Here is a 14,747-nt window from a genome sequence, read left to right as displayed (position 1 = left end):
CATAAGGTCACGTCCGAAAGATGGCTGCTCTGACAGTGCAGCACTCCCTCAGCATTGCGCTGAATGAGTTGACCTGTGTCATGTATCCATGCCTCTAGCATGGGGCTCAAGCCCACCACTCCAAGGGGAGAGTATTCCAGCTAAAAACAAGGCACTCGTTTTGAACCTGCTGCCTCAGAATCTTGGGGGGAGTAGCCCTCCCTGGCCGCAGTGAGCTCGGCCAGTGAGACCCGAGGGAATGAGGTGCCAGCTCAAGATGAGCACGGCCAGATGCATGGATTATGCTGACCCTTGACCTCTCCATCCCACAGGAGATGAGTGCCCGGCAGAGGCAAGTGGAGGCAAAGGTGGAGCGAGGGCATCCCGGACAGAAGCAGATACACGGGCAGAGCCCAGAGGAGGTGGAGGACGGCGTTTAGGGCGCAGAACAGGGCTGGCTTGTTGCCACCAACGTCGCTGCTCTGTCAAGCAGCTGAAGAAGATCCTATGGGGCTCAGCGGTCATCCTCAGCGTCTGCTCATCCTGGGCAGGCACCAGCCAACTCGCCAAGATCACCTTCAGGACCTTTGACGCCCCCTTTGCAGTGACCTGGTTTGCCACCATCTGGAACATTCTCTTCTTCCCGTTATACTATGTTGGCCACTTTTGGAGTTCAGAAGAGAAACAATCTCCACGGCAACGATTCCGGTAAGAGGCTATTGGCTTAGGACGCTCACATTGAATGGTGGATGGGGACAGGGAGAGGGAGGCATATTGACTCAGCGACCCATAGGTCTAATAGGTCTCGGCAATTGTTCAGTGGGAGCTCAAAAGGTCACGAGGTCAAGACCATTCCGGAAGCTTGAACACAAGACAACGTTCTCCCCATGTCTGCGTGGGTTTCCTCTGGGTGCTCCGGTTTCCTTCCACAGTCCAAAAGATGTGCAGGTCAGGTGAATTGGCCCATTGTGTTAGGTGTGTTAGTTAGGGGTAAATATAGGATGGGGGAATGGGTCTGGGTGGGCTACTCTTCGGAGGGTCGGTGTGGACTTGTTGGGCTGAAGGGCCTGTTTCCATACTGTCGGGAATCTAATCTAATCTAAAAGACTTGCCCAGACACTGGCAGCACACCACCATGGGAGGGCTGCACTGTTGGAGGTGCCAGTTTTCAAATGAGCCTTTCAACCATCTGCACCCTCAGATAGACATTCCACGTCACCATTTTAGTCTGAGCAGTGAGGATCCCTTCAGTATTCTGGCCAATATTTATCCCTCGTCCGTGGCTTAAAAAAAAAGAGATGACTTGGTCACAATCACGTTTCTATTTGTGAGATCTTGCTGTGCACAAATCTCCTGCCACAGTGCCCTGCATTACAATGGCACTTGCTCCACAAAATGTATTTCATTGGCTCCACAGCATTTTGGATTGTCCTGAGGGATGTGGAAGGAGCTATATAAATGCATATTGAGGACACTTTTCACACCCAATCTAGCTTCCCTGTTTAAAACTCGGAATTGATTCCTGGCCATCTGTTTTTCTTTTATCTTTGTGCACTTGTAGTGAGTGCTGTCTTTGTCATATGTACTGGAACAACTTGTACTCAACGTTTTCTGGCATGATTACACAAGTGACATTTTAGGCTTGTGTGGAAGTGGGAATGAGGTTGTACAAATTCATTTCTCTCCTATGCTGACAAGGACTCTGTCCTTGCCTTACTCATAATTTATTGGGAGAATTCAGTTTCCTGCCAGCCCACCACCTCCTGTCTTCCTGAAATTCAGGGTGCAGGAGGCTGGGGTTTCCCTTGTCCCAGTGTTGGGAGCAGCTCCCATTAGCCGTTTGGCTGGAAATTAGCCGTGTTCGCAGATCTGGTCACCAACACCTTCCAGAAAAGCTTCACTTGTTGCCCTTGCGAAGGTGGTGCTGAACTGCCTTCTTCAACCGTTGCAGTCCATGTGCTGTCGGGGCCCACAGTGCTCCATAGGAAGGGAATCCAAGGATATTGACCCCGTGATAATAAAGGAATGTCTACACTCTTCTGGAAGCGCAGCAAGCGAGAAGCAAAATGTGCACTTTTAAGAAACCAGGACATTTCAAAGTGACAAATAATGAAGTACTTTGTCAGTTCCATCACTGTTGAGGCCAGCATGGTCCGACTAATAAATAATCTGATTCTCGATATGGAAGGAGGAATAATTATTGGCCAGAACACCAGAGAAGACACTGTTGTTCAAAATAGACATGTGAGATCTTTGTGGCCATCTAAAGAGCAGAGAGGTCTCACTTTCACCCTTCATGCAAAAGACAGCAATTCTGACAGTTCTGACCTTACAACAGCACAGCACTCCCTCAGTACTGACCCTCCGACAGTGCAGCACTCCCTCACTACTGACTTTACAACAGCACAGCACTCCCTCAGTACTGACCCTCCGACAGTGCAGCACTCCCTCAGTACTGACCTTCCGACAGTGCAGCTCTCCCTCAGTACTGGCCATACAATAGCACAGCACTCCCTCAGTACTGACCCCTGACAGTGCAGCACTCCCTCAGTACTGACCCTCTGACAGTGCGGCACTCCCTCAGTACTGACCATACAACAGCACAGCACTCCCTCAGTACTGACCCCTGACAGTGCAGCACTCCCTCAGTACTGACCCTCTGACAGTGCCACCCTCCCTCAGTACTGACCCTCTGACAGTGCAGCACTCCCTCAGTAATGACCCTCTGACAGTGCCACCCTCCATCAGTACTGACCCTCTGACAGTGCAGCACTCCCTCAGTACTGACCCTCTGACAGTGCAGCACTCCCTCAGTACTGACCCTCTGACAGTGCAGCACTCCCTCAGTACTGACCCTCTGACAGTGCAGCACTCCCTCAGTACTGACCCTCTGACAGTGCCACACTCCCTCAGTACTGGCCCTCCGACAGTGCAGCTCTCCCTCAGTACTGGCCATACAATAGCACAGCACTCCCTCAGTACTGACCATACAACAGCACAGCACTCCCTCAGTACTGACCCTCTGACAGTGCGGCACTCCCTCAGTACTGACCCTCTGACAGTGCGGCACTCCCTCAGTACTGACCCTCTGACAGTGCGGCACTCCCTCAGTACTGACCCTCTGACAGTGCGGCGCTCCCTCAGTACTGACCCTCTGACAGTGCAGCACTCCCTCAGTACTGACCATACAACAGCACAGCACTCCCTCAGTACTGGCCCTCTGACAGTGCAGCACTCCCTCAGTACTGGCCATACAATAGCACAGCACTCCCTCAGTACTGATCCTCTGACAGTGCGGCGCTCCCTCAGTACTGATCCTCTGACAGTGCGGCGCTCCCTCAGTACTGACCCTCTGACAGTGCGGCGCTCCCTCAGTACTGACCCTCCGACAGTGCGGCACTCCCTCAGTACTGACCCTCCGACAGTGCGGCACTCCCTCAGTACTGACCCTCCGACAGTGCAGCACTCCCTCAGTACTGACCCTCCGACAGTGCAGCACTCCCTCAGTACTGGCCATACAATAGCACAGCACTCCCTCAGTACTGATCCTCTGACAGTGCGGCGCTCCCTCAGTACTGATCCTCTGACAGTGCGGCGCTCCCTCAGTACTGACCCTCTGACAGTGCGGCGCTCCCTCAGTACTGACCCTCCGACAGTGCGGCACTCCCTCAGTACTGACCCTCCGACAGTGCGGCACTCCCTCAGTACTGACCCTCCGACAGTGCGGCACTCCCTCAGTACTGACCATACGACAGTGCGGCACTCCCTCAGTCCTGACCCTCTGACAGTGCGGCGCTCCCTCAGTACTGACCCTCCGACAGTGCGGCACTCCCTCAGTACTGACCCTCCGACAGTGCGGCACTCCCTCAGTACTGACCCTCCGACAGTGCAGCACTCCCTCAGTACTGACCCTCCGACAGTGCAGCACTCCCTCAGTACTGGCCATACAATAGCACAGCACTCCCTCAGTACTGATCCTCTGACAGTGCGGCGCTCCCTCAGTACTGATCCTCTGACAGTGCGGCGCTCCCTCAGTACTGACCCTCTGACAGTGCGGCGCTCCCTCAGTACTGACCCTCCGACAGTGCGGCACTCCCTCAGTACTGACCCTCCGACAGTGCGGCACTCCCTCAGTACTGACCCTCCGACAGTGCGGCACTCCCTCAGTACTGACCATACGACAGTGCGGCACTCCCTCAGTACTGACCCTCTGACAGTGCGGCACTCCCTCAGTACTGACCATACGACAGTGCAGCACTCCCTCAGTTCTGACCTTACAACAGCACAGCACTCCCTCAGTACTGACCCTCCGACAGTGCAGCACTCCCTCAGTACTGACCATACGACAGCCAGCACTCCCTCAGTACTGACCATACGACAGTGCAGCACTCCCTCAGTACTGACCCTCCGACAGTGCAGCACTCCCTCAGTACTGGCCATACAATAGCACACCACTCCCTTAGTACTGACCTTACAACAGCACAGCACTCCCTCAGTACTGACCCTCTGGCAGTGTGGCACTCCCTCAGTACTGACCCTCTGACAGTGCGGCACTCCCTCAGTACTGACCCTCTGACAGTGCGGCACTCCCTTACGACTGACCCTCTGACAGTGCAGCACTCCATCAGTACTGACCCTCTGACAGTGTGGCATTCTCTCAGTACTGACCCTCTGACAGTGCAGCACTCCCTCAGTACTGACCCTCTGACAGTGCGGCACTCCCTCAGTACTACCCTCTGACAGTGTGGCACTCCCTCAGTACTGACCCTCTGACAGTGCAGCACTCCCTCAGTACTGGCCATACAATAGCACACCACTCCCTTAGTACTGACCTTACAACAGCACAGCACTCCCTCAGTACTGACCCTCTGGCAGTGTGGCACTCCCTCAGTACTGACCCTCTGACAGTGCGGCACTCCCTCAGTACTGACCCTCTGACAGTGCGGCACTCCCTTACGACTGACCCTCTGACAGTGCAGCACTCCATCAGTACTGACCCTCTGACAGTGTGGCATTCTCTCAGTACTGACCCTCTGACAGTGCAGCACTCCCTCAGTACTGACCCTCTGACAGTGCGGCACTCCCTCAGTACTACCCTCTGACAGTGTGGCACTCCCTCAGTACTGACCCTCTGACAGTGCAGCACTCCCTTACGACTGACTTTCTGACAGTGTGGCACTCCCTCAGTACTACATCCATGTGTCAGCCTGGAGTATATGCTCGAGTCTCTGGAGTTCAACTCAAATGCATACTCCATCAACAAACAATTTCTCCAAATAACCTTTAATGTCCAGTTGCATTTCCTGTTATTAATTTATTCAAACCGATTTGAAACAAAAACTAATGGTATGGTTTCCTTTGGGGAGCTGTGATTTGCCAGGTATTCCAAACAGCAGGGTGCTGTGGTTCCACAGCACCACCTTAAGATGCCTTTGTGCCTAAATGTTTGACCACCTCGACCAAGGCTCACAGGTTCGCGTTAGAGTCTGGAGCATTGACCCAGGCTGACTCCCTACTGCAGTTGTTACTGACATTAAACTAAAGGCTCTGTCCACCATCTCGACTTGGCGGGGAAGGTTAATTCCCACTATATTTAGGAACAACAATCTGACCTTCCCCGGTCCCATCCTTCAGTTTACCCCGTTCTGGTCATGCGACCTCAGCAGGGTACAATCAAGACTGCGTTTCCGGACATAGTGCATTGAAATGGCTGACTTTAAAGTTTGTTTTGTTCTTAAGATTTCACGTGAGTCTGAGTGATGATCTTTCATTCTCCTCCTGACCCCTACCCACCTCATTTTTTTTAGGGAATGTTGGAGGTTTTTTGGGGACGATGGTTTGACCGTCAAACTATTCTTCAGCAGAATGGCCCCGTTCTGTGTCCTGTGGACTTTAACGAACTACCTGTACTTGCTAGCCCTGAAGAAAATCAGTGTGACAGATACGTCAGCTCTGTTCTGCTGCAACAAGGCCTTTGTCTTCCTGCTCTCCTGGATTGTTCTACGGGACAAATTCATGGGCGTTAGGGTAAGTCACCTCGTCTGCTTGTCCATATTTCTTCTTTACTTCCTCAGAGTCTGCAAAAGGACGGGAGGATGTGTTACCGAAGCGAATCCAGTATTTCTGAATATAGGAAATACGGCAACCAATTTGCACACAGCAAGCTCCCATGAAGTGTCACGATAATGGTCTGATAACCTATGTCTACTTGAAGGAGGCAGATTGTAGCTCAAGGGATGTGGAGAGGGGAGGGTGGGATTAGGGTATCCAGCTGGATGATCAGCCATGATCATAGAGATGGACAACACGGAAACAAACCAGCAGGGTTGAGGGGTCGAATGGCCTACTACTATTTTCTGTGTTTCTGTGCACATCTCCTCGGAATGATGCAAAGATCCCCTGTTCATTTTAAATAAAATTTATGCCCACGGCATGTTTGACAATCGCCTGAAGAGAAAGGCAGGATCTCTGCTTAACATCTCATAGGATCCCTACAGTGCAGAAAGAGGCCATTTGGCCCCTCGAGTCTGCACTGACCCTCCGAACAGCATCCCACCCAGACTCACCCCATCCTACAATAGGTTTTTAACCAGGTTAATCCACCTAACCTGTACATCCCTGAACGCTCTGGGTAACTTAGCATGGCTAAGCCACCTAACTTGCACATCGTTGGACTGTGGGAGGAAACCAGAGCTCCCGGTGGAGATCTCCTCAGAGAGACAGCTGCAACCACCCCCACCCGGCCCCAACCTCCAGCCCCATTCCCCCATGACAGTGTAGGCCTCAGTACTCTCAGTGAGCATTGGACCATGTTGGCTGTTGCCACAGATTCAGGAAGTGCTATCAGGATGGCCTTGCTCAAGAGTCCTTACCCCTCTCCAGCCCAGCCTGTTTTATTAAAGGGGTATTAATGCTGCTAGGCTCTGAGGGACAGGCGTGACTGCCGAATTGTTCTTGTGTCTGACACCAACAAGAACAAAGCACTGCATTTCAGGAACTACCCCAGGTGCTCTGCAGGACTGCTATTTCACAGAACCTGATACCGGAGCACAAGAAGACAACAAGGCAAGCTATTACTCCAAGACGTATCACTGAATTATATTGTATAAGATGGCGCTTTGGCCTACCAAGCCTGTACTGCCAAAAAGTTATAGGTTCCAAGGAGCATCGTAAAGGAGGTATGGAGATGGAGAGACTGAAGGAGGGAATTCTCAAATATGAGGCTGAAGGCAGGTCTGCTGATGGTGGAGTGGCGAAGATGTAGAAGGTTCAAGAAGTTTCCGCACTATCATGAGGAATCGTTGTAAGTTTTTATTTTCAGTGACTATGCAGATTAATGTCAGTATTTGGCAGCAGGCCCCAAGCTTTATGCTGCAGCCAGCTGAGATGAAACATCCACCAAATGAAATGAAAGGGCTCTTTATTGCTGTTGTGTGACCTCCTGGTGAAGAAGTTTGTGTAGAAAGATGGAGTGAGAATTAGCCAGCAATGAGTCACAACGTTCATTATTAGACAAAGATTGAAACTTGTTGGGGGGTGAACCCTGTGGTGTCAGTCTGGTTCAGTGGCTATTACTCTTCACTCAGAGTCAGAAACATTGTGGGTTCAAGCCCTACAATTTGAGCAAGTAATTTAATCTTCACTTAGTGCCATGGGACTTCTTCCTCACTAAGACCTTTCATTTCTTCAATTTGGTCTGTTTGTGTCTTCACCTACCTGCCTAAATTACACAGTCCTTAACACACATACCTCAAAGAAATCTTTAATCTGACTTTTAGAAATGTTCAGTCAAACCTCCAACCTCAGCCGCAAGTGTTTCTGATTTTCACCCCCTCTTGATGTGAAGAACTGTCACCTCCCGAGTGCCTCACCTACAATGTACTGAGGTTCCAAGGTATGTTCTCCAGAGGAACCTCACCACAATCCTGCAACCGTTTCACGATGATATGACTGCTACTGCAGCTTAACTTTATTTCTTTTTTTTTAATGTGATACTAAGAGTTACTGTAATGTTAACCTTATAACTTTGTTCCTTATATCTTTCCACTTTGTTCTTAAGTTCTTGTACCTAGCTACTTGTACCTAAGATGGTGGCGTGTGTGCCAACATTGAAAACTTTCACTGTACTCCTGTACTTGGGTACAGGTGACAATAAAGTCTCTAAATCAAATCAAATCAAATCGAACTGTCTCAAGTGGGATACTTCAAATAAATGCCTTCAAAGATCTGACCTGTGTCAGGCAGGGCTGGGTGATGGCTTCCATGTTTTTTACATCTACCTAACAAGAGTTATACACCTCAAAGGTCAACTACCCTTTGGGTACTAAACACCATTCAGATGGTCACATATTACCTCAGTTGCCTCTGTGTCTACTGACCACCATGGCCACAGGAAAGAACACATGTAGTCTTGTTGCCTGCTCTGCATCATATTTGCAAATCACTCTTCAATTTTGCATCCAGAGACTGAGTCTACCCAAAATTAAACTCAATCAACCAGACCTGGTCAATATTTTACCTCCCACATATGTTAGAGGAGACTCCGGATATGTTGAGCACTTCCCTTTCTTTGTCACCTGCCTTTCCTTCAAGGCCATCATTGATGAGAGAAAAGATCCAATACTGGACCAGCAGTGTTAGCTCAGCCTTCTACTAAACTACAGCAGTGTCTGACAAGCAAGACCTCCATAAGTAAGAAAAGAAATTGAATACTGAGAGCTACTGTCATCATTGCACCTCCGTACTGCAGTGAGACCTGGACAGTTTGTCAGTGATACATAAGAGATCCAGAACACTTCCATCAACAATGCCTTCACTGTAATCTCTACTTCAATGTGAGAAGCAGTGACCAAACATGAGTGTTCTTCTTGAAGCCTGCTCTATGAGCATTCAGGTAACACTCCTGAGAAACCAATTCTGGTGGACTGTGCCAAATAGATGAAAAGTGAAGCCCCACCAGGTCTGGACTTCTCAATCCCGGGAGAGACGATGAAAATGCAACAGGAACACTTTGAAGCTTTCCACAATGCTTGGCAACATTGATATTCATGTCTGGGAAGGGTTGCCACTAATTGACCAAAATGATGACAACTCATCCATCTGGTGCGTTATCTGTTGAGAAAGAAAGGGAAGGAAATCTTGCGCTCTGGAGCCTATGACCTCAACCTGCCCCTTGTGCCCAAAGATCTGTGGGTTGAGAATCTGCCTGTTCAGACATTGGAAGACCTACAGCAGAAACTCCTGACTCTGAGTAGGACTCATCCTTGAATCAAGGGTCAGTCAATGGCTGTAATTTAAAGTTCCTCTTTTTTTTCTAGCTCCCCCTGCCATTCCCCCAACTGCAGAGGAAATACTCCGACTCTCCCTGTTCTTTCAAATCCTTTTATCATCTAAAGCATGTATAAAGGATCACCCCTTAATCTCCTATAAAAGAATTTCACTCAGGTAACCTAGCTTCACCATTTTGACCCTGGCATCATTCTGAAACCTGTTGCACTCAGAAGCCATTCTATCTCACTTGCATGACAACAGTCCCTCAGAACTAACCTGAATGTTAGTGACCTGAGTGAGGGATGGTGCTGGAGCCCATTACAGATGACTTTATTGACTGTTTTGACTAAGTACTGTCTGTGATATTCGGCCTGGGGAGATGAGCGTGTGGGTCTGTCACCTGCCAGCCTGCCCCCTCGAAGATTAAAAAAAGCTCCACGTGGATTTATCTCATGTTTGCCGCTTTGTTGGTTGCTGTTTGAGAGTCTGAATGTTCAAAAGGGGCTGTGTTTATTTGGCATGAAGACCTCTTTTCTAGTTGTGAGCGGATGAGTAACCAGAGAAGACAGATTTAAAGTAAGTGACAGGTGAACGAGTGGGGAGATCAGGCGACCAGGGGTTTGTGCCATGATGTGTGGTCTGGTACACACTGCCTGACAGGGCAGAGGAAGGAGATTCAGTAACAAATTTGAAAAGGGTTGAATACTTGTTGGGAGGTGGAGTGGAATATCTTGTGGGGCATTAGCGGATAAACAAGGCTAGTGCGTACTTTCAAAGAACCAGCTCAGGTTTTTTCATGGACTGAATGGTTGGTTTCTGTGCCATATGATCCTGCAAACTCTTAGAATTAGAGTTAGGCTTTATTGTCATGTGTGCTCAAGTACATGGGCACAGGAGTACAGGGAAAAGTTTACAATGTCTCTATTCATGGCACCATCTTAGGTACAAAATCTCAGGTAAAGAGTAGAAAATACACTAATAAGTTAAAATTTAAACATTAAAATTCTTCTCAGTATAAAGTAGTAAATAAGAAATGAAGTTAAAAGTTCCACATTACATTCTCCCTGCAGTTGCTCCACACTGGCTTTCCCCACAAGGTTCAATCTCTCTCCCCCACTCTGGGCACAATCGCTCTCCCGCACTGGCACAATCTCATCCTTTTAACATAAAACTCTTGTTAGTTTCAGCACCTTGAGTTACGTACACAACTTTGAGTGAAATTCTATTCTGTGGCCCCTGCAATTTTGAGGCAGACACTATATGTGTGACAGGGATCAGACCATCCAAAGGTGATTTCCTGGTTAGGTCAGTGGGCAGGAACCCACCAGATTCTCTCAGCATCTCTCTGGCTGAAGGAGATAGAGCTCAGTCAGCATCAGCACCTTTGTTTAATGTCTCCTGTTCGAGAGATTGGGCATGGTCAGGCAGTGAATGGGCCGTGCGTCCCTCCTGTGTCTGCAACAGCCCACCGACAATACCCAGCACTGTGGGGGTAGGGGTGGGTGTGTGTTTGTGGGGGGGAGTATGTGTCTGTGTGTTTGGGTGTGCCTGTGTGTGTGTGGGGGAGGGTGTGTCTATGTGTTTGGGTGTGCCTGTGTGTGTGGGGGGTGTGTGTGTCTGTGTGTTTGGGTGTGTGTGTGGGGGGGTGTTTCTGTGTGTTTGGGTGTGTCTGTGTGTGTGTGGGGGGTGTGTCTGTATGTTTGGGTGTGTCTGTGTGTGTGGGGGGTGTGTGTCTGTGTGTGGGGGGTGTGTGGGTGTGTGTGGGGGTGTGTGTTTGGGTGTGTCTGTGTCTGTGTGGGGGGTGTGTCTGTGTGGGGGGTGTGTCTGTGTGGGTGTGTCTGTGTGTGGGGGGTGTGTGTTTTGATTTGTCTGTGTGTGGGGGGGTGTGCGTCTGTGTTTGGGTGTGTCTGTGCGTGTGTGTGTGGGTGTATGTGTGTCTGGGTGTGTCTGTATGGGTGTGGGTGTGTGTTTGGGTGTGTGTGCGTGTGTATGTCTGTGTGTGGGGGTATGTGTGCGTGTGTGGGTGTCTGGGTGTGTTTGGGTCTGTCTGTGGATTTGGGCGTGTAGTGATGGTGGAGAGGTCTGTTGAGATCAGTTGGACTAAAGCTTTCTCTGTTTGTGTCAATTCCCTGCTCTTGTATGAAACCCGACTTAACCAGCCTGTGTCTGTTTTCAAACCAGATAGTGGCCGCCATCTTTGCCATTGCAGGGATAGTGATGATAACCTACGCTGATGGTTTTCACAGTCACTCTGTTATTGGGATCACACTGGTTGTAGCATCAGCATCCATGTCAGCTCTTTACAAGGTAAGGTGATGACCACCACAAAGCTTCAATTATCTCTTTGGGGATCTACAAGTGAGAGGTTTAACTGATAGTATTTCTTTGTGTTAGCGGGCTGCAGGAGGGGCTCAAAGATTTGGTTGGGGTGGTGAGACACCTCCTGTGCCCTTTTGATGTGTTTGGACCTTTTCACAGGTAGTTACTCATCAATTTTTCCAGCATTGAACTGACTGCTATTGCAATTACATCAAAGTGCAGGTTAATCCCAACATTTGCGATTCTAGGATTTTGGTCCAGGCTCAGCACTCTCTCGTCTGAGTGAGAAGGTCAAGGATTCCAGCTCCAAATGCGCAACTTGAGCTCCTTATCAAGTGCAGGGAGTGCCACACTGTTAAAGGTATTGAAATATGAAAACAAGGCCCAAGGCTCTGTCTGTTTTCTAAGGGGGATGGGAACAATCCCACAGACGCTACTGCGGAGAAGTCTGGCGAGTGGGAGGAGGGCTAGGGTGAAAAGGTGGTTGAAATGATAGTCTGAGATCAAATAAAAGAAATGAAATGAACAGTCAGAAATTGTGATGTAGACACCAGACAAGTATGATTTAGGAGCAGAAGTAGCCCCATTCAGTCCATCAAGCCTGTTTCAGCACTCAGTGAGATCCTCATTAATCTCATAAACCTCAGTTCCGCTTTACTAACATTTCCCTAAAGCTCTCAATTCTCTTACTGATTAAAAATCCGTCCATTTCAGCCTTGAATATACCTAATAACAGCTGAGAGATGAACTTCCTCCTCATCTCTGTCTCCAATGGGCAGCCCATTACTTTGAGATTATGCCCTCTGGGCCTAGACTCTCCCATACTTACCCTGTCAAGCCCCCAAAGAAACATTTCTTTTTCAAAGAAGACTCCAGTCACTTTTCTAAACTCCAATAAGTACAGGACCAACTGAGTGAGCCTTCTTTGGATTTCATCAAATGCCAGTACATCTTCCTTTAGATAAGGGGACCAAAACTGTTCACCGTGTTCCCATGGTCTAATTTATGTCTTGCATGATTTTAGCAAGACTTCCATGTTCCTACACTCCATTCTCTTTGAAATAAAGGGCTCCATTCCATTTGGTTTTCCTATTATCCAATGAATTTGTAGACTCCGAGAGTTGTACAGCATGGAAACAGAAGATTTGGTCCAACTCATCCATGCTGACCAGATATCCCCAATTAATCTAGTCCCATTTTCCAGCACTTGGCCCAAATCCCTCTATACCCTTCATGTACCCATCCAGATGCCTTTTAAATGTTGTAATTGTGCCAGCCTCCACCATTCCCTCTGGCAGCTCATTCCACACATACAGTCATAGCATGGAAACAGACCCTTCGGTCCAACTCGTCCATGCCGACCAGATATCCCAACCCAATCTAGTCCCACCTGCCAGCACCCGGCCCATATCCCTCCAAACCCTTCCCATTCATATACCCATCCAAATGCCTCTTAAATGTTGCAATTGTACCAGCCTCCACCACTTCCTCTGGCAGCTCAGTCCATACACGTACCACCCTCTGTCTGAAAAAGTTGCCCCTTAGGTCCCTTTTATATCTTTCTCCTCTCACCCTAAACCTATACCCTCTAGTTCTGGACTCCCCCACTCCATGGAAACGACCTTGTCTATTTATCCTATCCATGCCTCTCATGATTTTATAAACCTCAATAAGGTCACCCCTCAGCCTCCGACGCTCCAGGGAAAGCAGCCCCAGCCTGTTCAGCCTCTCCCTATAACTCAAATCCTTCAACCCTGGCAACATCCTTGTAAATCTTTTCTGAACCTTTTCAAGTTTCACAACATTCTTCCGATAGGAAGGAGACCAGAATTACACGCAATATTCCAACAGTTGCCATAACGTCCCATATAGCCGCAACATGACCTCCCAACTTCTGTACTCAATACTCTGACCAATAAAGGAAAGCATACCAAACGCCTTCTTCACTATCCTATCTACCTGCGACTCCACTTTCAAGGAGCTATGAACCTGTACTCCAAGGTCTCTTTGTTCAACAACACTCCCTAGGACCTTACTTTGCCAAAATGCAGCACCTCGCATTTATCTAAATTAAACTCCATCTGCCACTTCTCAGCCCACTGGCCCATCTGGTCAAGATCCCCATTGTAATCTGAGGTTACCTTCTTCGCTGTCCACTACACCTCCAATTTTGGTGTCATCTGAAAACTTACTAACTATGTCTCCTATGTTCACATCCAAATCCTTTATATAAATGATGAAAAGTAGTGGACCCAACACCGATCCTTGTGGCACTTCACTGGCACCATCCTCTGCATGATAACGTTGCTTCTTAGGTCCCTTTTACATCTTTCCCCTTTCACCTTAAACCTATACCCTCGAGTTTTGGACTACACGTCATGATTTTATATATCTCTATAAAGTCACCTCTCAGCCTCCAACACTGGGAAGAAAGTCCCAGCCTATTCAGCCTCTCCCTGTAGCTCAAACCCTCCAAACCTGGCAACATCCTTGCAACCACTTCCTTTGTTATCCATTCTACCACTTTCAAGGAACAATGAACCTGCGCTCCAAGATCTCTTTGTTCAGCAACACTCTTCAGGACCTTACCATTAAGTGTATAAATTCTGCCCTGATTTGCCTTTCCAAAATGCAGTACCTCATATTTATCTAAATTAAACTCCATCTGCCACTCCTCAGCCCATTGGCACATCTGATCAAGATCCTGTTGTAATCTGAGGTAACCATCTTCACTGTCCACTACACCTCCAATTTTGGTGTCATCTGCAAACTTACTAACTATACCTCCTATGTTCACATCCAAATCATTTATATAAATGACTAAAAACAGTGGATCCCAGCACTGATCTCCCAGAACCCTTTCTCCATTTAAACAATATTCAGTTTCTCTATTGTTCCTGCCAAAGTGCATATCTTCACACTTTCCCACATTATGTGTCATCTGCCAAGTTTTTGTCAGCTTGTCCATATCCTCCTGCAGTCTCGAGTCATCCTACCCCTTGTCTTTCCACCTACTTTTTGTGTCATCCATAAACTTGGGCTATAAAACATTTATATTCCTCATCTAAGTCATTAAGATACATTGTAAATAATTGTGACCCAATGCACTGATCCCTGTGACACTCCACTAGTTGCAGGTTGCCATCTTGAAAATGACCCCCTTATCCCAGCTCTCTGCC

At 48.5% G+C, this 14,747-nt stretch overlaps 1 protein-coding gene across 3 annotated transcripts in view; it reads left to right on the top strand.

Moving 5' to 3' along the window:
* Positions 1 to 14,747, top strand: part of LOC140464294 (solute carrier family 35 member F3-like) — a 448,695-nt gene that overhangs the window by 416,071 nt on the left and 17,877 nt on the right. For 2 of the 3 annotated variants that reach the window (XM_072559199.1, XM_072559217.1), the window contains 3 exons: positions 312 to 687; positions 5,787 to 6,006; positions 11,431 to 11,556. In XM_072559199.1, coding sequence (XP_072415300.1) covers positions 312 to 687; positions 5,787 to 6,006; positions 11,431 to 11,556 — 722 coding nt within the window. The remainder of the gene's footprint in view (positions 1 to 311; positions 688 to 5,786; positions 6,007 to 11,430; positions 11,557 to 14,747) is intronic. The other variant, XM_072559209.1, reaches the window with a different exon arrangement.

Source organism: Chiloscyllium punctatum, chromosome 3 (assembly GCF_047496795.1).
Source record: "Chiloscyllium punctatum isolate Juve2018m chromosome 3, sChiPun1.3, whole genome shotgun sequence".
NCBI classification, from domain to species: Eukaryota; Metazoa; Chordata; class Chondrichthyes; order Orectolobiformes; family Hemiscylliidae; genus Chiloscyllium; species Chiloscyllium punctatum.
This window is presented reverse-complemented; position numbering and strand designations above follow the sequence as displayed.